The 25,774-nt window shown below is 37.5% G+C and overlaps 1 protein-coding gene across 1 annotated transcript; it reads left to right on the top strand.

Annotated features, from left to right (window-relative positions):
- The first annotated feature begins 599 nt into the window (after positions 1 to 599).
- On the top strand, positions 600 to 22,558 carry LOC107739611 (neuronal acetylcholine receptor subunit alpha-7-like). The gene is made up of 10 exons (XM_016551771.1): positions 600 to 710; positions 3,446 to 3,585; positions 4,058 to 4,102; positions 4,629 to 4,738; positions 6,142 to 6,221; positions 10,895 to 11,062; positions 13,592 to 13,786; positions 15,842 to 15,928; positions 16,592 to 16,701; positions 19,882 to 22,558. The coding sequence occupies exons 1-10, from the start codon at positions 659 to 661 to the stop codon at positions 20,659 to 20,661; spliced, it is 1,767 nt and encodes a 588-aa protein (XP_016407257.1). The 5' UTR covers positions 600 to 658; the 3' UTR covers positions 20,662 to 22,558.
- The last annotated feature ends 3,216 nt before the right edge of the window (positions 22,559 to 25,774 follow it).

Here is a 25,774-nt window from a genome sequence, read left to right as displayed (position 1 = left end):
TCAATATTACGCTTGCTGAATCAAAGTATAATTTCTTTTTTTTTTTTAAATCGTACTAACCTCAAACCACTAAAACGATAAAATCTCAAAATCCAGCAATGCTTCTGTATGCCTTTTGAGAGGAAAATCCTCTGTATAGCAAAAGTTTTTCCATTGTGACACATCTGACTTTTTCTGAAGATGATAGTCTCACTTTGAGAATTTGTACGGAAGTAGGACAAAGAGAGAGAGATTAGAAAGAGGGTAGGATTTAACCGAATGTAATTATTTTAGGTAGACAGGAAGATCAGTTTCCCCTTTCCCCCTTTTTTTGTCCTTGATCTCCCTCCTTTTGTATTCCCAATCCTCCTTCTCACTCATCCGTCCTTCTTAGGGAATCTCAGAGATTTGGTTGGATAGAGAGAGCTGACTTGTGAGTCTCAAATCAATCAGGTCTTTTTTTCCCCCCTTTTCTCTCACTCGCTGCGATTTGCCGACATCACTGGGTAGTCTCTCTCTCTCTCTCTCTCTCTCCCACATTTATTCTGTCCACTGCTTACATCAAGCCAGCTCTTGCTTTCCTCTCCTCTCCTCCACTCCACCAGGATATTTCCTTCTCCTCTTTCCATATCGAACATATTCCTGTTTTCTGCCCTGCTTTTCCTTCATATCTCCTGGAATGAGGCACTCTTTGGCTTTCACTCTATGTGGGATCTCCGCTTTGATCCAGGGTAGGTTCCTCACTATGTGCACATGCATGTAAGTATATAAATCTGTGTGTGTGTATGAAACAATTATTTAGGAAAGAGAATGAAGGCAAACATCTATAAGAAAGCAGCATAAGATTTGGGGTTTTTATTTTATTATAAAAATTTTTTTTTTTTTGTTCTTGCATATGTGCGCTCTGCAAACCTGTTTGCCTGTGGGCAACCTTGTGCCACCAGATGTTTCGCATGTTTTTTTTTTTTTACCACTGTTGCAGTCAAGAGAGAGAGAAAGAGGAAAAATCAGATGGAATCAGAGGGAACGAGAGGCAGAATGAAACAAAATTGCTTTGCCATGAAGAATTAGAAGCTGCAATCATAAATTGCACCTTCTCTCCCCCTCCTGTCTCCTCTCTCTCTCTCTCTCTCTCTCTCTCTCTCTGTCTCTCGTTCATTCCTCTAAATCCATGAGTACATAGACTGCATGGAGGTGACGGAGGCACAGAATGCATTTTTAGATTCAGATCTCCGGTGTTGTTGTGGACATGTTGCTGCAGTGGAATAGAAAGAGGGAGTGTGTGTGTGTTGCCATGGAAAGCCTCTCTATTTTATCTTTCATTTTTTCCCCCTCTCTCTTCGTCTGTCTGTCAAAAAGCAGAACTTTTATTTGGGTTGTCAGTCTCACACTAGGCCATCTGGATTCGTTTCACGTACAGTCTCTTAATGTATAATTCTCTTTATAATTTTATAATTTGTGTCACACCACAGAATATTCAGTGTCTTCATGTTTTCACAGGTGCAGAAAATAAATTGTTTTGATGGAAATGGTTCTAAGTATAGGTTTCTGTTGATTTTACGATTTTTTATGTGTATTTTTATGTTTCCCAGAGATCCCAGTAATGTACATGGAACAAATGGTAACAATAATTTTAAGATCTACTTCTTATTCTGACTTTTAATTATTTTATTAAGTTCTTCTGACCTAAGTAGAGAATATACCGATATTATTGAAGCATTAACCCTTCTTTTACCACAAAGTATTCATGCATTTTTCTGAAAGGTGACTTGTAATTTTATTTTGTTAAAACACACTGCAGACAAATAAAAGAAATCAAAATAGCAATATCTTAATTTAAAAAAAAATATTTTTTTTGCATGTGAAAATTAATTGCATTTTTCCCGCCATATTTTTAAACACCAAAAATGCAACATTTTTCATGAAGGACAGCAGCGTGTGAAAGTTTGTTTATAATCGTTTCTCATAAGAATACGAAACAGTCATGAAGTATCAACCTAATATTTCAGTGTTTTTTATCGTTAAAAATGGCCTTGAGGTCTATCAGACTCCAAACAGAACATTAACTATGAAAAGCAGACTATACAATTTGCTTAATATCTGCACATTCTAAGTTTAAATTAAAACTTCCATTCTTCAGATATTTCTGTTATTAGTTCTTATTATTTACTTGCCTCTACAGTAAGTTCAAGAAATGTTTTATCAGAATGTCGAAAGCAATAAATGCCTACACCTTAATGTGTCCAGGGTTGATATTTCTGTTTTTTAATGAATAAATTCCCAGATAGAAGGTTATGGACATAGCAGAGTCATAGACATGCTGTAAACATTGGTGAAGGAACATTTTAACTATTACATTTAATTATCCTTGAATATAAATTATTTCTTGGGTCCTGTTACCCTTCTTGGTTATTGATGAACACACCCACACTAAATTCCCACATGTGTATGTGTGTGGAGCATGTTCATCTAATTCTGTCAATCACCACAAGGGTAAACGCTGCTTACCTCACTCATGTAAACAATGGCATCCCTCCACCTTTATTTCTATTTCTATTTTCTTAACCTTAATGATTATGTAGTCCAGGGGTTTTCGGCTTGTCTTGAGCCTCATGCTCTTTAGGGAATGTCTTTGTACCTGAGAAACATTGCTTGATGCTTTTGCTAAACAACACAGAATGGCCCTGAAGGATTTTTCTCGTCAGTAATCCCACAAGCTCTATATTCTCTTTTCATTGCTGCTATAGTGGTCATAGTCAGTTGAGAATGCCAGTGGGAATCTGATATTAAACCTGTTGTTGTGGCTGAAGGCACTGCTTTCCTAGTGTAAATGAGAGTAATAAATTCAAGAGCTGGTCCTTTCTTGCCTTTAACCATTAAATTTATTCTCTTTCATTCAGTCATACCTTTTCCACACATGCCATGCACACACGCACACACGCACACACACACACACACACACACACACACACACACACACAAACACACACACACACACACACACACTCACACACTCTTCTTCACACAGCTTTTAAACCTCTTTTCTGGGGTTATTAGGCAGAAATAATTGAGTTTTTAAACTCTGGTCCTTCACAGATGTACTTAAGAATTTCCGACATCAAAATTTAAGTTAAAAGCTAATGACACTAGTTAGCAATTGGCAAAGGTTGCTATATATGAGAGACATACTTTATAGCCCCGTTTACACCTCACCTCTATTAACGTTCAGTCCATTATTTTCTCTATTGCATATTATTTCTATCTATCTATCTATCTATCCATCCATCCATCGTTCTGTCTATCTCTCGTTCTTTCATTCTATCTATGGTTTTGTTCTATCATTCTGTCTGTCAATCTATTGTATAATCAATCTATCTGTCTATGTACTATCTCGGCTCAGTGAACAAATATCTTGATTTGAAGTGTCTGGAATGGGCTGTACAGTACATTCATGTCTTTCTGTCAGTGTCGGTGCAGGGTCCATACCAGCGGACCCTGTTGAAGAACCTCCTGAAGGATTATAACCGCATGGAAAGGCCTGTTGCAAATGACTCTCAACCTCTCACTGTCTTTGTGTCTATGAGCTTGATACAGATCATGGATGTGGTAAGTCACTCTTTTTTTGCCGCCTTGTGTGTTATGGAGTTTATCTGGTAACCCAAGGTGTATTTTTTTTTTTGGTTTCTCTTGTCCTTATGTGGTCACTCTTTTCTGTTGTGCCATCTCTGGCATATTTTTATTGACACATCAAATGATGTGCAATATACTTCTCAAATGCTGTACATACTGCTTTCTGAGCCTGGCTGAAATTTGATTTTGATCTGTTTCTGTTTCATGATCTTCTTTATCCCTTCGCCTCACCTTGTTTTCTTGCCACCACCTATTAAAATAGTGATGCTCTATGTCCAAATATTTTTTTAAATTTGTCTAGAGCTGAATATGGTGATCTGTTTTCAGCATTCACTGACTGAGCTTTAATTTCACTCCTTAAGTGGTATTTACATTTGTCATTTTGTGACATTTATCTTTAAGCACACAATTGATTTGGAACTCACTCTAACTTTTCTTGGTCATACAGGATGAGAAAAATCAAGTACTGACCTCCAATATCTGGCTTAACATGGTAAGCCACAACGTAGTAGTTAGTAGCCTTATGCTTAACTAAGTGACTTAATGATGTATCAGTATATCTAGGACATTAGTTGTTCTGGGTACAGTACAGATTTGTGGCATTTGTAGCATAATGTTGATTTCACTCGATGACAAAAATGAAGGACAATCTGGGTTACAGTGAGGCACTTACAATGACAGTAAATGGGGCCAATCCATAAATGTTAAAATACTCACTCTATTAATAGTAAAGCCATAAAACTTGATGATGTCACTCTTAAAGAGACTTTAAAATTGATGATTTAAACAGATTTATAGCTCAAATAATACATGAATTTCAACATACACTCTCCAAAAATCCTCCAATAATCTACCCCATTCACTTCCATTGTAAGTGCCTCACTATAACCTTGAATTTTTTTTCTTTTCACGAGTCAAAATATTACATCTATTAAATCTGGCCTTATAAAGCATACTAATTGAATAAATGTAAATGTGGTAAAATGTTTGACACAGTTCTTTCTCTATATATTCCTCAGCACTGGTATGATCATTATCTGCAGTGGAACCAGTCGGAGTACCCAGGTGTCAAAAACCTTCGCTTCACCACAGACCAAGTGTGGACACCAGACATCCTGCTCTACAATAGGTATATAAGCATTTGTATTAATGAAACAAGACATTTTTTCATTAATATTATTACACTGAATAGTATCATTCTTACTTTGTAAGGTTTTTTCCTGGGATATATTTCCGTCTTGTGTGTTGTATCTGAATACTTATTTTCTCAATTGTAAGTTCCTTTGGAAAAAAAGTGTTTGCTAAGTGAAAACAAGTATATGGTACATCCCTCAACAAGATCTGAATAGATTTGAAATCCAATAATTGCAGTGATCGTGCATGCAGACACTTCAGAATAAGAAGGAAATCCTTCAGGGAAATGATATACTTTCATCAGCAACATCAAAAATGGCTATCTGTGTGTGCCTGGGGAAAGAATTCTTGGGAACTGGAATCAGCAGACGTTAGTTTGTGTGCATGTGACTGAGGATTGCAGTATTGGGGCCATAATTCAAAGTGTAGGGCTAAACAGAAGAGCAGCTACAGATCAATGAACTGAAAATTTGGTCCTTGGGCAAAAGCAGATCGTTTAGTCGAAGAGCTGGTGTCCAAACAGCCTATTAACATCCTTCGCTGTAGACTTCCCGTTTTTTTTTTTTTTTTTAATTCAGAGCTGATTCACATGGGAGCTTACTACTTAGTTGTACATTAAATTTAATCATGGCCTCAAGCTAATTTTTGAAAAGGACATTATTCATTCGTACCTTGTTATAGCCTTACGAACCACAGGAGTCTTTTCTCATATTTAGCTTTAACTTTGAGTTAATCAAAGCCCTAAATCTGACGACTGCCTAAATTTGCATCAAGATTCTGTTCTTATCACTGTCTCTGAATGTTAATCAAGTCTTTGTCTTGGAGCTCAAGATCTTGGAGCTGAGGCTTAGTATTTATTGAATGTGAAGATTGATGTTTGGTGCTCATGGTTTGAATCTGGCTTGCAATATTTCCCTGATACCCAACATAAAATATCTAATATATGCACCCTTTTATATTCAATGGAGACCAAACAAAAAAAAATCTTTTTTTTTTTTTTTTTAATTCAGAGCTGATTCACATGGGAGCTTACTACTTAGTTGTACATTAAATTTAATCATGGCCTCAAGCTAATTTTTGAAAAGGACATTATTCATTCGTACCTTGTTATAACCTTACGAACCACAGGAGTCTTTTCTCATATTTAGCTTTAACTTTGAGTTAATCAAAGCCCTAAATCTGACGACTGCCTAAATTTGCATCAAGATTCTGTTCTTATCACTGTCTCTGAATGTTAATCAAGTCTTTGTCTTGGAGCTCAAGATCTTGGAGCTGAGGCTTAGTATTTATTGAATGTGAAGATTGATGTTTGGTGCTCATGGTTTGAATCTGGCTTGCAATATTTCCCTGATACCCAACATAAAATATCTAATATATGCACCCTTTCTCCATTTGCAGTGCAGATGACGAGTTTGACTCCACATTCAAATCGAATATTATAGTGAACTCCAGTGGCTACTGCAACTACCTGCCTCCAGGTCAGTGTGAACGCTTATGCTTAAGGTTTATGGTACATATAATGATAAAAGCAATAGTAAGCTGCGGTTCATAACACAAAAACACCAGCGGTATTCAAAGTAAAGCGTTAAGCTATAAAATGATTTTTGGATGGAAATAAACATAGGAAGGCAGCAGGAAAAGGTCACCTGTTTTATGGGAAGTGCAACAGTTGAAGCACACATGAATATTGTCGGTAGAAATGCAGTCATGCACACAAAAGGATGTAATTTTTTAAAGCCGTTAAAGAGTTCTCTGCATACTGAGTATGGAAATAAAAGAAGCCTCTTTCATGTGCCATAGTAAATGATGGTTCATGGGTTATCAATTTATAGATCTGCATATCAGAAACAGGGACGTTTATGGTGCAAAAGGAAATGGGAAGTTCATGAATTATGTTGCAGCTACTTTATTTCCTCTGAGGGCAGTAGTGCTTAAGAACATGCATTGCAAATGCATATTGCATTTATTTTTGGAAAACTGAATGAGAACAAAAATCTCCCTTTGATGAAAATATATGCATTGTACATATAAATACAGGTTGAAGCAATGACATGGTTTTTCCAGTATCATAGATTCTTCAGTTCATGTCTGTGAAGAAAAACACCTATTTTTCTCTCTCTTACATGCATATGCAGATTCATGCACTAAAGCAGGAGTCTTTAAATAACCCTCAGAGTCACGGCAGATGCAAACAAACACACATTTGCTATCACGAGCAGATCGTGCCCCAATGGCTCGTATTTGCACCTCACGCTGATTTCATCGCAATTTAATGCTGCTTTTCTCTTCCTCACATTAAAGTCATCCAGTCCCTCAGTAGCAAACAGAAATCAAATGCCCTTTTGAAGTCAAGTCAGGCAGAGAGACGAGGAGAGAAAAGAAGCAGGGAGGAAAAATAAAGATAAATAGAGAGAAAATCTCACATCTCGTTTTCAAAAATATGTTTATTCGTTAGTGGCTTGTGGGCGTGAACAGATTTTGGTAATCCAGTGAACTGCAGATGCCAGGGATACACACAGAGACAAAATAAAGCTTTGTTTTTATTCACTGCAACTGTTTGTCCTGGCGTCTGTGTCAGTGATGTTATGCACACGGATGACGATAACTTGCAGTGAAAGGTGTTACAACAGCTGTAAATCAATGGCTTGTGTTGACAAATTTAATTTCAGAGTAGATTACCCTGTTCTAATATTGATCCGCGTTTTGGTGGCATTCCTAGTGGTACTGACAGGAGATGCCCTGTAGGGTTGGTGACTCATTTTCCTGACAGATTTAAGGCAAACTACAGTGCCTACACAGAATCATGGTGTGTATTTGATCCATTTTGTTTATTTCTGCAGTACAAAGATGAAACCAGTAGTGGCGGTGACCAATGAAACACTTAAAACTACATCAATATTACATATATCAGCCCAGACATATGAAAACGTGATTAGCAGGTGTCTTAAGAGCTCATAACAGGTTTTTAGCATGCACCAGCTGCTTTCTGCTCTTCCCTGCGTCATCTTATTCAATATTTTTCAGCGTCTGTACTGCTTGCCCCATGCCTCTCCTCTGAAGAATCCATTTAGCGGGAGTGGGTTTGCTAGCTCGCTAGCCGTTCTTATTGATTAGCTTTTAGGATTAGTCACCTGGTTCCCTGGAGTAGAAGCTGTCGACATGGAGAAGAAAGGCAGCACAAATCCAGCGGAGATCTGAGGTTCTTAGACTGAGCTGTGTTTAAGTCCAGTATCGATTTAGATTTAGACTGATTTGAAAAAAATCACCATTGTGCTCTTGAGTGTACTGTAAACTTATCTGGATAAAACTTCTCTAAATGTCAAGATACCAGAGGAGGTTTTTATGCACTCGAGGGGGTCCGGTTACCAAAGACAAAAGAGGGTGTCAATTTGAGTAATTCTCAGTGGAATGACATTTGTGATTGGGAAACCTTTGGAAATGCAATACTGGCTAATTTTTATAAGTGAGTCACACACTGACTTTAACTCGCAACTGGCATTGGATCATAGCTGCATGGAAGACCCCAGTTCCATAAGTAGGCTTAAATGTAATTAGTGCTGTTTTATAAGGCAAATTGCTCATACTTAGGCTTAGGGGTTTAAACAAAAACCCAAAGTATTAAACTTGGGTATATAAATAGGCACTGGATGTTGCTTGTTGAGAAGAGCTGTGCTCTTTCTAAGTGATTTTTTATACCAGTCTGACAACAAAACATACAAAAAGATCTCATAATACTTATTGAAGAAGCAATTGAAACCATAACAAGAGATGAGAATATTATTCAATATTATTGTATAAAATAATATATTATATTATATAGCAAATGGGTAGTTGACATGAAATACTGACATGTCCTGTCATGAGAACAGCTTTTAATTTTTGTCATGATTATTATTATGCATGCAGCTTTTATTAACCCCACATTGAGTAGATGTACTTTTAAAATGTATTTGTTACAAGTAAAAAAAAAATTACATATATATACAGGTGCATCTCAATAAATTAGAATGTCGTGGAAAAGTTCATTTATTTCAGTAATTCAACTCAAATTGTGAAACTCGTGTATTAAATAAATTCAATGCACACAGACTGAAGTAGTTTAAGTCTTTGGTTCTTTTAATTGTGATGATTTTGGCTCACATTTAACAAAAACCAATAAAATAAAACCAATAAAAAAAACATTTTTAGTGAATAGTTGGCCTTCTGGAAAGTATGTTCATTAACTGTACATGTACTCAATACTTGGTAGGGGCTCATTTTGCTTTAATTACTGCCTCAATTCAGCGTGGCATGGAGGTGATCAGTTTGTGGCACTGCTGAGGTGGTATGGAAGCCCAGGTTTCTTTGACAGTGGCCTTCAGCTCATCTGCATATTTTGGTCTCTTGTTTCTCATTTTCCTGAAATAAATGAACTTTTCCACGACATTCTAATTTATTGAGATGCACCTGTATATGTATACACACACACACAAACATATATATAAAGAGAGAAAAACTAAAAATATATATATTTGTCACACACACATATATATATATATATATATATATATATATAAGGTTCTGGCTTATGATTGTGGTATGATCAGGCCAAGCATTTTCAAAGTGGTTAATTTTTTTCTCCTCCCCCCCAAACTGGGAATTGAGATCCTGGGACCATTTTCAGAAGACTTTCTGGTCTTCATCTGGACCATAGATTAAAGAGAAACTTCTGTCTCATATCAGAGGCCCAGCACAGAGGTGAATTATTTAGGAATCTTCTGAAGCAGTGTAGATCAGTTTGAAGAGGATGCGGATGGGGTCAGTACAGCAGAACATTATACATGACCTGAAAAATACCACTTTATCTCGGAAAATCAATGTTTCTCTTTTTGTATGAAATCCTTTAGCTGTTTTCTCATTTTTTTTTCAGCTCTGGAAACTCTACTTTTCAAAGGCTAAAATGCATTTAACGTAGTCAAGGGAAGGAACATCATGTTCTGTTGTTTTGAAATGCACTGAAATGCTTTGAGTTACTTATGCTGTGCTGTTACTAGTGGTGTTTGTTAGAGAAAGCATGACTATTACTATTGCTCATTTGAACAAACTCCTAAGCCTAACTTCACCCTCATCCCTTATGTTACGGACATGAATGATGATTACTACATGAATGATACATATGCTTTTAGTTTGACAACCGATTGAAATCAGCAAGAGCTTTTTTTTAAGGGCCATTAACAGAGCAACCACCCAAAACGCCATAGAAACCAGATAGCAACTCTCTGACAACCACTCAGAACTGAAAAATGTTTGTGCTACAGCTTGCAGTTTGTCAGTTGTTCTTCAATAATTCCATTCAATCTCAAGTACTGCTCACATACATCTGTGGTGATTTAGTCCTTATGCTTTTAAATATGTTTGCTGCATGAGAATCACTTATTCAGAAGAGACTGTGAAAGGTTCACAGTGTGATTTTTTTGGGGGGTAAATTTGCTGGATTGTTCAATCAGTGTTCAGAGGCAACATAAACCCCAACGAGCTTCCCTTTTCCCGTCTTTGTTCCATCTCTAGTGTGATTTCTTCAATAAATATGTAAGTGTATGATTAGGAAGCTCTTTGAAGCGGTGGTTTCAACCGCTGTGCGGTATAAAAACAAATTACTCTTATTACTGTTCTCATCCATATCTGTCATAATTCTTCTTTTCAATGTTCAAAATGGCTTATTTGCAAGCTGTTTGAAACAATAAACAAGTTTATCTGCCTAATTTGTGGTATTTAAACTTGAGTGAGTCTATTTAGTTGCTGATATGACTCGTCGAGCTGGTGTCTGTGTGTGTGTAATAATAATGAGAGTGTCAGCTTGGTTATCCGTACAGTGCATAAAGGTCTTTATGTAATGGTGTTTCCTAGGGCTCCCGCATTTCTGAATGTGTATCTTTTAATACACATTAAAAGATACTGGAGTAAAACCAGAATGTGTCTGGTTTTACTCCAGTGAAAAGGTCAATTGGATTCAATTTCGAGTTGGCTGCTGCAATACGGCGCTGATGAAGAAGCGTTGTGGCATTTCGAGGCAGTACATTCGTCAGGCAGTTTAAATACTGACTTTGGCTCAGAATGGAAAGCATAGATATTTTTCCTCCTTTTTTTCTCATATTTGTTCTCTTCATCCCAGGTATCTTCATGAGCACCTGTAACGTGGATGTACGCTGGTTTCCGTTTGACATCCAGAAGTGCGCGCTTAAATTCGGCTCGTGGACGTTTGACGGATGGCTGCTGGATCTCCAGATGAATGAGGCTGATATCTCTGGCTATATGCCCAACGGAGAGTGGGATCTTGTGGGTGAGTGAATAGAGACAACATCCCTTCGCACAATCAAGCGAACGTAACACCCACAGGTAGATTATGATGTGCTCTTTGTGTTGCTGTAGTAACTGACAACGGCTCAGTGAGAGGTCAGTTTGGCAGATGCATGCTTAAATGGTTAAAACGCATACTGCATATTTTTAAAAAGTAAATGTTGTAAGTGCACCTTTAAAGCTTACAGGCCTGAGAATTCTTACCTGCTGTATAGAACAGAAATTGCTTCAAAATTGGAAAAGAAAATATCCAGCCCATCTTGTTAAATTCATGTCTATTCATATTCATCCGATGAGCCTGTTAGTATTGAAATTAATGTAATTAAATTGAGTGGATAAGAGGAAGCGGACTGGAAAAACATCTTGCACTGCACAATTCTCTCTCTTACTGACTCTCGTTTGCTTCTGTTTGCTGTGCGCATCTGTAACATCTTGCTGTCACTCTCTTGAACTTTTCTTGAACATTTTTAATTGTTCAGCGTACTTGCTTGATATTAAAAAGACCGAAACAGTTTACATTTTCTTAACATTACAGCCCTGTCTGGTCAGAATTGTTTAGTTATGGTCATTAATTGGTCCAAGCTGGTTTAGGTAGTTATTCTGCTGGATTACAGCTGTTATGGCTGAGCTCAGTATGTGACTTGTTGCAGAAACTGCTTAGCCTCATCTTACAAGTTAATCGTCAAAATTTGTCTTTAAGACTGGTCATAACGTCAATTCAGTTACATAAAAACATAGATTGGTTTCAGTTTGAATCTGAAAAATAAGATTACCCCTTGATTAATTGTTAGTTAGTCATGCACAATCTTAACATAGTGGCTGTTTATGCAACTGGTCCCTGATTAAAGCTGATAAGCTGCTCAAGAAGAAGAGGTTCACAAACTTTTTTGTCAACTTGAAATATTTACTAAAAGTACACCCGAGAAGCTGATATTTCAATAATTTAATGACACACTGGCATCTTCACAGTTTTCAGATGTTGGTTAGTGATCATGTGACATGCAAGTAAATGGTTAAAATATAGGATAAAAAGTGGTTTATTTTGACTTTGTAACTGGACTTTAAAGTGGACACAAACCTCCAACCTTTTAGTTGTGTTATTGTCTCAGTCCACATTAGATTCACACAGGTGTTTTAGGAACTGAATAATATGAATGAATATTTAAAATAAATATAATGATAATTGAAGTTACACTACTAATATTTATATCTTAAATTCTTCACTTTAAACCCTCAAGCTTTAAACATTTTAAATCCTTGAGGTTTTATTTTGGTGCAATACTGCTTTTAACTTATGTCCACAAAAAATTATGCAAATGTGTAAATAAGTTAAACGTGCATGTTAAACTTGCAGCACAAGCAGAGATGCAGTTTGCGGCATTTACAGTAAATGCTCTAAGATGGTGGTGAATAATACAGTAGATCATATGTACCCCCAAATATTTATTTTAATTTTACATTTGGTATAATTAATTATTAACTTATCACAAGCCCCTATTTGGGTAACTCTGCCAGGAATATTTCACCCAAAAATGAAAATTGTGTAGTCATGTTGTTCTAAACATTTTCTCTTCTGTAGAACATAACAGGTGTGTTTCTGAAATATGTGCTTGCCGTTTATTTTTATATAATGACAACAAATTAAATACTGATTTATGTCTTAAACTCTCAACCTTTAAACATTCAAACCCTCAAGCTTTTATTTAGGTGGAATATTGATGAAATGCTGAAAACTTCTGTTTACAAAATTATTGTAAATTATGCAAATGTGTAAATAAATTAAACTTGCATGTTAAACTTGCAGCACAAGCAGAGATGCAGTTTGCGGCATTTACAGTAAATGCTCTAAGATGGTGGTGAATAATACAGTAGATCATATGCACCCCCAAATATTTATTTTAATTTTACATTTGGTATAATTAATTATTAGCTTATCACAAGCCCCTATCTGGGTAACTCTGCCAGGAATATTTCACCCAAAAATGAAAATTGTGTAATCATGTTGTTCTAAACATTTTCTCTTCTGTAGAACATAACAGGTATGTTTTTGAAATATGTGCTTGCCGTTTATTTTTATATAATGACACTGACTACAAAAATGACACAAAATGCCTTTGGTTCTTCTGTGTCTTGTGACCAAACATAGATGTCAAACCTGATGCCAAATATTTCAGTCTGTTCCTCACTTTCACCTTAGTTTTGGTTTCCTACTTCCCTTTTACGTTTTTGAAGGACTACAGAGGACAGTATGAAAAAGCTTTGGAGATCTCTAATGATGTTCAGCAAAAGCATGATGCTCAGTCGCGGAGAATAACTTGCTTCTGGCTGCATCTGCTGATTAGGATGTTGTTTTTTTTCTAGTTGATCAAAGGTGGAAGAGCAGCATCGGCTGCTCTTGAGGACAACAGCATCTCTTTGAACATGAGACCAATCCACAGAAAAAACATGTTTTTTTTTTCTTTATCCCTCCATTATATACTCATTAATCTCCTCACATGCTGTGTCTAACCAGGTGTGCCGGGCACGAGAAACGAGCTGTACTATGACTGCTGTAAAGAACCCTATCCAGATGTGACATTTGTGGTGACCATTCGCAGACGGACGCTCTACTACGCCTTGAACCTTCTCGTTCCTTGCGTCCTCCTTTCATCCATGACCTTGCTTATCTTCCTACTGCCTGCTGACTCCGGAGAGAAGATTTCACTAGGTATTATGAAAGAAAGACAGAGAAAGAGAAATATATTGACAGCTTATAGAAGAGAAGAAGGGAAAAGCGGAGATGGCATCAGATTCAAAGATCCTCAATTTCTGGAGTTAGATTACGTGAACTAAACATGATTGATTTGGAAGAAAGATGTTGTATATTTTTGCATATCGCAATTTCAGTGCAGCGGAAAAAATAATTCCACAGCCTTGCCAAGTTCAAGACACAAAACAGAGAGCAGGGACATGCAAAAGAAAATGTGTGGGAGCTCATTTCATAGATAGTGCCTGGTTGTGTAATGTAGAATGAACTCTTGGTTTACATCAAGGGCTTTCATCTACATTTTTTTCACTCTCTGTCAAGAGACCTTTGCCATCAAACAACTTAGACAGTTCAAAGAAGAGTAAAAACAGTCACCGTAGATGGAATGGAAAGAATTTTAGATATGTCTTTCAGGAAATGTAAAGAAGTATGAACTGAAGGGTTTTCACAGTATATAAGTAGACGCGAGAAGACAGAAGCTTAGCGCAACCAAAGAGAATGGAAAAGAGGCAGTTTCCTCAATTCAAGAATGTAATGGCACTGCAAGCACAATGAAGGGAAGTGCTTTGCCGTACACTCATATGGGCAATTAATCTATTAATGTAATTAAAGCAGTGATGAGTCAATGTGTGTAAGAGAGAAAGAGAGAGAATGCATTGCACTTTCCAGGAACACGGTCTGCAATATTGAAACATCTTTGATAGATGTAGTATTAGAAACTAGTTTAGGATAGACCTCAAAAAAGTTCAAAAATAAATGTTATAAATGTTTTTCTAAAAAGCATATATTAAAGAGATAATCCACCAAAAATTATCAAAAAATTATGGCACAATGTACTGTTAATTTGAAGGAATTTTCCATATTGATTTGGTGTTTTACCTGTATTTTGACAATGTCCGCTGTTTTTTTTTCTTTGTTTTGTTTTTATAAACCGTGCTAATTTTGTTTCTAAATGAATCAGTGTTTTTGATTACTGTGCTACTCTCATTAACAGTCTTCATGTTATTGGTGGCAGAAATCAAGACTCCATCCCGAGAATGACTCAGTGACTTGCTCATAACTTGTTTTAATACTGAATCAGTCAGTGTTTTTCAATGAAACAGTTGAATGAACAATTCAGTGACTCACTCATAAATCACTTATTGCCACCTACTGACAGTCACTGAAAAATCCCCACCACTAAAGCACAGGCTGTAATACAAACAGTGAAAGGTCCAATAATTGTGTTTAATTAATCAGCAGATCACAAAATTAATTCATTTGAAATTTTAATGGTACCCCTGATGTAAAGCCAAGAGTGTTTTTTTTTATGAATCCAGTTGATGAATTCAGTTGGTCTCATTTGGTGGAGTATTTGTGACAATAATTTTATTGAGTGTTCATTATGCCAAGATAGCACTTATACGTCTAAGCAAAAAAACATATGTAAGAGAAGCAGGCTGAGTGAGAGAGCGGAAGCAGATTTAAACATCAGATAGAGATGGAAGGATTGTGTGTGTGGGGGGAGAGAGGAGAGAGATGGATAGCAGCCGGAGAGGGAGGGAGATGACTTGAACTGAACTAAAGAGCGATTGAGGAAGAGAAATGGCCTGATGTAATTCACTTTATGTATCACTCCATCAAGCCCTGCACTGCCGTCCAATCAGATCCAATCAAATTCTGTCAAGATGAGTTACATCCAATAAGAAGCTGTGTTTGGGCATCTTATTGTAGTGCCAATGTCACACATAACTAGAGATGCTGTATAACTAGGCATTTATTTTAGTGGTCAACTGCTATTGGTTTTTCAATGCCAGATGCAGATATCTACACTGCAGGGTATATATATATATTCTACCAATAAAAGTTTTGTAGACGTGACTTATAGTGATACAGAATATGATTTATAGTAATAAGTCCAATTCATCGACCTGGAACAGTAAACATCTAATATCTGGTTATATGTGTATAATTATTTATGCAATTATATGTATGTTTCATGCAGTCTATTTCTTTTTGTTTTATACCTATTCACAGGTATTACTGTGCTACTCTCATTAACAGTCTTCATGTTATTGGTGGCAGAAATCATGCCAGCAACCTCAGACTCCATCCCGCTAATAGGTAAAGCATGCATGTCTGTGTTTGTGCATATTTTAACATATTTTAGAGGAATTGTTCATCCAAAACTGAAAATGTGCATCTTGGATGGCCTGAGGGCATTTTACGTGTGCTCAGATGCACACATTGCACCACTGAAGAACAAATCGATCACCATTCTGTATCACGACCAAAATTCCTGATCTTGGCAGCCATACGCTTAATTTGCAACATGACTTGTAAAAGACCGCTAACTGGAAATGATGAGCAGGTCAGGAGAGAGAAGAGGCAGGAGAAACAAAAATGAAACTGACCTAGACATAGAGATGATCCTCCAGGAGAAAAAAAAAATTTCCGCCCCACATTCACTTTTCCCACCCTCTGGTTTATAGGCCCTCAGAAGCCGCAAAGATGTAATCTGCAGAAATGCGTTCACCCACAGCGCTTTGTCTCTCCTGTCTGTTGCCCCTCTCCTTTATGACTGAGTTTTTATGGTTCACTCATCTGTTCCTCATTCTGCCTTTCTTCCCTGCGTCACTCTTTTATAATCAATGCCCCTTTTTTGTTACATTTGCCCTGGTTTTTACTAGCATGACTGGATGATAAAAGGCTATTCTGCTAAGAGAGTAATAAATTAAAGGTTTATGCATTCCATATTCTCTTCCTTTCTCTCTGTTTCTCTCTCAGGACAGTATTTTGCCAGTATAATGATCATTGTTGGAATGTCAGTTATTGCCACAGTGGTTGTGCTCCAATATCACCACCATGACCCCAATGGAGGGAACATGCCCAAATGGGTACGTCTATTCACACACAAACACATACACATTCAGGTGCCTGAATCCACAAATGCTTTTTTTTTTTTAAGCAAGCAACAATGTCTCTCATGTCGGTTGCATTGGAAGCAGTAATTTATTTATGCAATGATAATAGAGATAAAGCCAACAGAAGAGGGGACTAAATGAGTAAATAGGATGCAGATGGATATAGATATGCGATCTGTCTGCGTTGATGAATGACCGTATTTGAGCTTTCTGCAAGCCAATTAGCAGCTCAGCTGATGTGCCCCGGTCCTGCTGATCGAACGCCATTTACTTACAATTACAAAGCCAAATGCAACAACAAGAGAAAGCTGACAGGTGTATTTACTAAATGAGACTAACATTAATTTAAGTATTATTTTCAATGGTAGTGTATGTGTTAGTATGTGGTAGTGTAACCAGGTTGGTTGCTATGGTTTTCTGGATGGTTACTAGTAGGGTTGGGTATCGATTGGGTTTTTTACGATACCGGTGCCAAATCGATACTTTTTAAATGGTACCGGTGCCTGAACCGATACTTAAAAAAAAAAAAAAGATGGATAACATTAAAGAACATTTAAAATAAATATACATAGCATTCACATGCTCCTCGGATGCTCTAATTTCCCGAGTTGTGCTTCCCTTACTCTAAGGCTAATAAATGTATTTCACGATCTTGGTCATTATTTAATACAAAACAATATTTAATACAAAACCACACACAATGTTTCTACTGTATCTCTGTCAATCACTCTGATATTTAGTTAAAATGAGTTTATTGACAGTGCTGTCTGTCACTGTCTTTAATCAGTTCTGTGAATGACTGTATGGTATGCCACATGCACTGTAATACGATTTATATTAAATTTTCAAATGAAAATAGCAACATAATCGTTTTATAAAGTATGCGTTCATGGAGGAAACAGCTGTGGTGTGATGAGGGGTGAACGCAGCGAAAACTTTACAGTAGATGGGAAACCGATTGCTCCCTCGTGACCTTTTGTAAACTGTATTTATGACAAAGAACTGCACAGATACAGATATTATAACAATCTATCGATAAACACACACCTTGTGTCCTTTGTTTCTGTTTAAATCCGCTCACGCTGCTCCGCCACGGTCTGCGGATTGAAGAGCGCGCTGAAAGACGGGGATATGAAATTTCATATGAAATTTAAAGGGGACCGATTCTGAGGCGATCACAAATTTGTGTACAGTTTATGGAGCTAATCGCTATAGCCCCACTAAAAATGGCCTAGCGACGCCCATGCGTCTTATGTCCATTTCGGAGAACCAGGACAAATATTTCAATCGATCGCTCAGGCATTTAAGTGGCACCGAAATGAGGCACCGAAATCTGCATTCTGATTCCGTTCTAGTACATACCGGTTACATAGGTACCGGTGCCATATTGGATTATAGGATAAAATCCATATAGGATTTCGGTACCCTACCCTAGTTACTAGGTGTCAACAAGTCAAAAAAGCTCAAATTTCAATGATATTCTGGCCCTTAGACATGACTTCTATCTTCCTTAAATGTAAGTCTATGGATTTTTTTTAGCCGCAGGACAAAAATTGTGTGCCTCAATGCTTAGAAAAGTAATAACACATCTCAGCTGCACAATTTGAGGATTAATACTGAAGGTTATAGGTTTATATAATTTCTAACTCAAAGTATGAGCAATAATAATAGTGACATGCTTGCCTGAACACAACGTCTTAGCATTCTATCCTGGGATCAGCTTTTAGCAACATTCACACCCAATACTCGACATGTGTAGTTATTGAAAATGTCCACCAGAGCCAGGGCTCAAAGGAGTTGAAAAGGAAAACCCTCTTTCTCTGAACAACCTGGAAAAAGGTTTACATAACAGCAATGGTATTTATCTTACCATCTAAAGAGCTAAAAATAGTTCAGAAGAAGATGCTCAGGGATCAGGGAAAGGTGTTGTTTTAATGCTTGTCAAACCCTTGAGGGCTTCTGGACCTGTAGAAGAAGATGAGAGAAACATATTCAAGTCCGTCTAGAGTGTCTTGGTAATGCCTGTTCTTTCATTTTATATTATATTGTCTGATTCATTATATATTCTGAAAGGTTTGTGATATTGCACTAGTGGCACTGCTTTTGTTTATGATAGCCAAACATGTATTGGCTTGTGTTGAGTGATCTTTTAATAAACCAAAATTTGTGCAAAGATGCCAAAGAAGGACCTAATTGCTTAAACTGCAGTTTTTCTGCAGATGAAAGCGGTGCCAACCTCACTAGTCGTACATTTTGCCATGCTTTATGCCTCTCCTTGGCCAGGACTCGGCGGTGCAACTGAATAATTCTAGTTGGTCACCACTTTATCTCGCTCCGCATCATAGTCCTTGCTGTCACATGTTGCTATTTTACAACTCCTTTCCTTCCAAAACTTTTCCCTCTTGACTCAGCAGACACTAGCTAGTGCTTGGAAAAGAACTGCATGGATTATTTAGCTTTATTTGTTCCGACAGTGCTGTATAACCTTTTGTTTAGACTGTACATGTAGAGCATGTGCAGTATATAGTTCAAACCGGCTTGACACGCTGCTGTGAAATGCATGCTTCCTCTTACATAAATACATAAAATTATGCCCAAATGGGTACATTTGTCATTCTACACTATACTAGTGTAGTATACACTAGTATAGTGTACTATAATTTCATCTCTATAATTAGAGATGAAAGGAATTCAACACTATAATTACCTATTACTTTTAATATTCAAAGTTAATGTTGTTTACTGAGAAAACGGGATATGGGTAAAATTTGATTCAAGATTCAAAATTCAAAATTTGATTAAATGTTGGTACTGTAGGGGAATAAGGAAGATTGGAGATTTATTCAAAGATTATAGGCTATTCTTAACTTGAAGGAAAAGAATGGTATCTCCAAATTTCTCCAATTACACATTTTTATTCATTCAGTTTCCTTACAGTATCCACAACTAGCAACACTGGAATGAGTAGCACTAAGAAACCCATATAGTTCAAGACAGATGACTTTCATTTATCATACATTTATATGATAGTATAGTATATTTTATCACTCAATGTTTAAAATTTGAGACAATAAATAAACAAATAAAAAATGTGTAAAATGTTTCAACACTATAATTACCTATTCTCTTATACACATTTCTGCCTTCTCTTAGGTTCAGGTAGTCTTGCTCCAGTGGGTGGCCTGGTTTTTGCGTATGAAGCGTCCTGGTGAGAGTGAAGACCCTGAGCGCCCTCCTTGTGCCCCTCACTTAAGACGTTGCTCTTCAGGTTCCCAGAGCGGCAGCCTCCAAAACGCACCCGGTTCTGCCTCTGCAGACCTCCACCACCACACGTCCTCTATGCTACACCCCCTTCATCCCCAAAGCCTCCTTCAAGCCGCCGCGGTGGCCGGCCACACCCACCATCTTCACAACCAGACCAACAGTGCCAACAACAATGGCAACCTGCTGTATATTGGGTTCTCCAGCCTCGACGAAGCTTCTCCGCCATCTTTACTCGCCGAGTCTGTGCAAAGAAACATCATGCCGGGCGGCCCACGTCCTGCGGTGGTTTCGCCTCCAGTGGTAGGCTCCAGTCCGCCACCTCACCTGCCCTCACAGTTCTGCAGCCCTCCGCCGCCTCCCATTCCCAATCTGGAGGCAATGGGTTGTCCAAGCACAGTGTCCGGTGGTGGCGGAGGTTGTTCTTGCTCGGGGACCAGCGGCGGAGGAGACCCACAGCTTCAGGCTATTTTAGAAGAGGTGCGATTCGTTGCTGATAGGTTCCGCGGACAGGATGAAAATGACAGCGTGTCCGAACAGTGGAAGTTTGCTGCAGCCGTAATCGACCGACTTTGTCTGGTGGCATTCAGCGTTTTCAACATCATCTGCACCATCTCCATTCTCATGGCAGCACCTAACTTTGTGGAGGCAGTTTCCAAGGACTTCATCTGATTGCTTTGTTGGAAGAGAACGTGCATTCAGGAAACTTGGGTTTGACCATAAATGGGAAGTATTCATTTCCCTAACACAGTTTTTTCCCCCGAAGACTGTGTTTGTAATAATGCAGAATCTTGAGGTCTGGATGGAGAACGCTTCTGAATGGCTTATGTCCTGGACATTTAAGGGCCGCTCAGGCATCTCAAACCAAACTATGATGTTGGTGGAATTCCAAAGACCTTCACCGCAAGGTGTTTGTAAATGACAAAGGGGTTGGTTTGCTATATGGTAAAATGTTCGGCTATGGAATGAATGAAAAACTAAACATAAAAAAGTGAAAACACTGATTATTGATCTTTCAACTGTGTCAAACTCCTCATAACCTGACATGAACCTCTGAAGAATGACCAGTCGTGTTACTCAAACTTGTGTGACATTGTACATCTTACATCTAGCACAGTGCAAAACTTCTCTAAGATGTCAAAATCTATTTTGGTAATGTTCATCTGTGAGGAGAGAGGGAGGGAGGGAAGAGCAGAAGAGACAGAGAAATATTCATAATAGTGGCAGATGTGAGGTGAATGGCTCGTATAAACCCAGATAAAAAACTCTCGTCTTAAAAGAATGAAAAAGGCACTTGTTTCAAGGACAGATAGGAGAGTTGGAGAACTGCTAGAAGGTTTGAGTGGTTCAGATAATGGAAAGATAAAGAAGTGAAAGATGGAATACCCCCCTGACGTGGACAGAGATGTAGACCGATGGAGAGATTAGGGCCTCACAAGAAAACGAGGCAAGAGCAGAACAAGGGTAATGAAAGACAAAATGATACTGAGTGTATTAGCAAAAGAGACACAGTCAGCGCAAAACGAGAGAAGGATGGGCTGAAGAAGTGGTTCAGACAAGTGGATAAGAAAATGAAAGAGTGATAGGGAATTAGAGAGGGATGGACAGAAACAGACGGAGAAGGCGGTCCCCTAAGTGAGACTCAGCAGCATTTACTGGCAAGAGGAAGAATGGCTTCGCAGCTTGAGAGAAATAGCGCATCATGCCCCAAAAAAGCCAAACAGTTAGTGCATCCGTCACAAAACAGATGAGGAGAGAAAAACATACTGCAGAAGGGAAGTTAGAGAGAGTGTGGGAAGAAAGAGTAATAATAATCCCCCGAGACATACTTGAGAAATGGCACAAAGACAGTGGAGACATGGGTAGAATCTTATATCCCCCTTCCTCTCTCCCATCATCTCTGTGAAATGACAGACAGTGTGAGGTATTCAGAGATGATCTTATGAATATCTAAGTAGGAGCAGAGCCACAACCACAGTAACTGCCCTGATTCTCTACTGTTACAAAAAACGGGTATTTGAGGTAAATCTCTCTTTCTTGCTCTTGTTTTTCACACTTACACATACAGTATCCTACAAATGTTTGGAAATGCCTTGGGTAAAGTGGGGTTTTGTGCAATATCAGCATAAATACTGATCCTTTTGTTATGACTTTGCATTTATAAGAGACTTACACAAACAATTTAGTAAATAAAATATTAATGAATTCAGAACACACCTTAAGCTGTTTTTAATCTGTTCTCTGTCTGGTCTGTCAGTCAATCAGTAAAATGCTATAAAGGTGTGCTGATCCAATAATCTTAAAAAAAAAAGAAAGAAACCTAGACCAGTTTAATTCAGCAATAAGGCATTACAGTCTGACTGTGACAAGTATTTATTACAGTATGTAATCAAAAGGAAAATAATTATTGTTGGTCTTCAATTATAATTGAAAGCTACTTTAATGCTTTCATGCCAAGAAATAATTTGACAAGGATTTGTGCTGATTTTGTCCAAAACCCAACATTAAACCTTAGAGGCTGTGTTTTTATATTCCACTGTGCTGCTTTTCTGTAGTTTTCCATGTAAACATGCGCTAAAAAGATGTTTTACCATTGTGATTGTGTCTCATGTCTTTTGCAGCATCTCACGCAAGACATTGCATTCTAAAAATGCAGCACTCGAGTTATAAGTCCTAGGCCTTTACTCTGTGTTTTTTTTCTTGTTCTTGTTTTTCTTGTTTTTTTTCACGTCTTGTGTCTTCAAATGCAAATGCGCATTCTGTGTGAATGGCCCCTTAGGATGTACACTGTAAAAAAAAATCCGTAAAATTTACGGTAAAAAACCGGCAGCTGTGGTTGCCGGAATTTTACCGTAAAAAATACAGTAGCAACATTTTAGGTTTTACGGTTTTAACAAATTTACAGTTAAATACTGTAATTTCATTAACTGATATAATGTTAATATACCAAATTTGAAATGTAATGCAGGGAATTCTGGGAATGTCAATTTATGGTTATTCACTGTAAATTATACGGTATTTTTCACTTCCAAAAACGGTACACTACCGTAAAATTACATGTAATGTCCAATGCAGTTTTTCACCATATATAGTATGGGAATTTACCGTTAACCATTTAACAGGTTTTTACTGTAGCATTTTTACAGTCTTTTACCGTTAAATTCACGGTCATTTTTTACAGTAACTTTCGGAGGGTGCTGTACAACCAATGAACATAAAGTAGAATGAACCATTTCAGTTGGTTTATTTACAACTTTAAAGCTGTTAGGTGTAATTTCAAAAGGAATTGAAAAAAAAAAAGATGTTTCCAAAAAGGTTTCCTGAACATTCTCCCAATCTGCCATTGTTTGGGCAAACAGGTAGTCAACCCCAAATCCATAACATTAAGCCTTGCTATTTGAGGTGCTCAGCAATTTTTCAAAATCAGTCCATTTTGCTGCCATGTTGGTAACACACATCAACTATTTCTAGTCATCTAAGTACAGCTCCATACTAAATGGGGAAAGACCAAAATCTCCTTAATTGTTGGTCAATGTTATGTTTTGTCTTGTATCATAAATTGTACTTCAGCTAAAATCATGCAAAATATGTATTGTTAAGATTCACAGGTCCATATTGATGAGTAATCAAACAGGAGATGCCTCTAAAAACTTGGCTGGCTGTTGTCTACCCACCATATTGACCATTACGATCACTCCTGTTCATTGGAAAGCAGTGGAAGCTGAGGTACGTGTTTGGGGAAACTTGTTTTTACAGTTGGGTTTGTTGATGCTAGTGGTGTAGAAATGACTCTACTTAACGCTTAAGTTGTAAATAACCTAGACTGTTTCTTTGAAGGTAGAGAGGCTATAGTTGAGTTTGATAGAAAACAAGGAGATTGTGTTGTTGAATTTAAGTCTTGTTATGTGACTTACTGGGCCTGGCAATTTACAGAAAAATAGAGTTGCAGATGAACAATTCTCAGTGAAGAAATGACTGAAGCATATTATGGTTTTGCACTGAATGGACTGTATACTGTTCCAAATCTGCCTCTGGGGTCAGTACATCTTTCAGGTGAATTGTACGAGAAACCAGATGGGAAACTTTTTTTAGTTTTTTTCTGCGAAACATTTCTGGTGACAGCACATATGTGGTCCTTTCAAACTAGTTTCTGGGTCTTATTGCAAGTACTACTTTATTGCTATTGTCATTATAGCTATTAGTGGTTGTTACGGTATTAATTAAAGTTCATCCAAAAAAGTACACGCTGCCAAAAAATTGTTGCTGCTCGCTGTGCTCTTATGAAATGCCAGCCATCTAGTCTTAACGGGGGACCAAGCAAATTACTTTCAAATTTCTCTCTCTCTCTCTCAGATGCAGACACAAACCATTTCCCATCTTTGAATAAAGTATTCTTTTCTAATATGCAGTCTGTGCTTTGTCATTTCATGGCTGGCTGTATTTAAATAGGAAAATGACAGAGCTGAAAATAAGAGTGGGAAATGTGTGACAGCGCTGATGCAGAATGAACGACGAGTAGGGCTGTGCCTGTGTCGGTACAGTTGGTTCAATATAATTTGTTTTTATATTTTAAATACAATTTTTAATTTATGTGTTCATATTATTTCCTACAATTAAACGTATATTGAACCAGGTTGTCTAAAGCAATAAAACACAAACCTCATATTAGAGACTGATAATACTATATCTTTCAGTAATTAAGTAATGCAATTCGAAGTTTATTTCTCACTTGACATGACGATTCGCAGTGTGTTCTATATTGTATTGTGAGTTACGTGAACTACTGGAGCAGACAAATAGGAAATCTAGATCTCTAAACCGACAGAGATGGGGAAATGCTGACGTGTGGTCCCGGCTGGACAGGGTTTTAATTGATCACTCGTTCATGAAGGAGGGATGGAGCGGGGGAGGGTGAAAAGTTAATGGTTTCGAGCGAGCCATGGTTGGATTTATGAGGGAAAGCACTCGTGCATCGTGTACCGCCCCAAAACTGGCAGAACTGCCAAAACACTACAAACAAAATGTTATAAACTACAATGACCTGTAATTCAATAAGAGATTATTAGATTATAATGTAATTATATTAAAATTCTATAAATCAAGGAGCAAATTACTTTCAAATTTCTCTCTCTCTCTCTCAGATGCAGACACAAACCATTTCCCATCTTTGAATAAAGTATTCTTTTCTAATATGCAGTCTGTGCTTTGTCATTTCATGGCTGGCTGTATTTAAATAGGAAAATGACAGAGCTGAAAATAAGAGTGGGAAATGTGTGACAGCGCTGATGCAGAATGAACGACGAGTAGGGCTGTGCCTGTGTCGGTACAGTTGGTTCAATATAATTTGTTTTTATATTTTAAATACAATTTTTAATTTATGTGTTCATATTATTTCCTACAATTAAACGTATATTGAACCAGGTTGTCTAAAGCAATAAAACACAAACCTCATATTAGAGACTGATAATACTATATCTTTCAGTAATTAAGTAATGCAATTCGAAGTTTATTTCTCACTTGACATGACGATTCGCAGTGTGTTCTATATTGTATTGTGAGTTACGTGAACTACTGGAGCAGACAAATAGGAAATCTAGATCTCTAAACCGACAGAGATGGGGAAATGCTGACGTGTGGTCCCGGCTGGACAGGGTTTTAATTGATCACTCGTTCATGAAGGAGGGATGGAGCGGGGGAGGGTGAAAAGTTAATGGTTTCGAGCGAACCATGGTTGGATTTATGAGGGAAAGCACTCCGAAAACTGGCAGAACTGCCAAAACACTAC

Source organism: Sinocyclocheilus rhinocerous, unplaced genomic scaffold (genome assembly GCF_001515625.1).
Source record: "Sinocyclocheilus rhinocerous isolate Xijiao unplaced genomic scaffold, SAMN03320098_v1.1 scaffold314, whole genome shotgun sequence".
Classification (NCBI taxonomy): domain Eukaryota; kingdom Metazoa; phylum Chordata; class Actinopteri; order Cypriniformes; family Cyprinidae; genus Sinocyclocheilus; species Sinocyclocheilus rhinocerous.
Note: the sequence above shows the minus strand (reverse complement) of the source record. Positions and strands in the feature narration are given on the sequence as shown.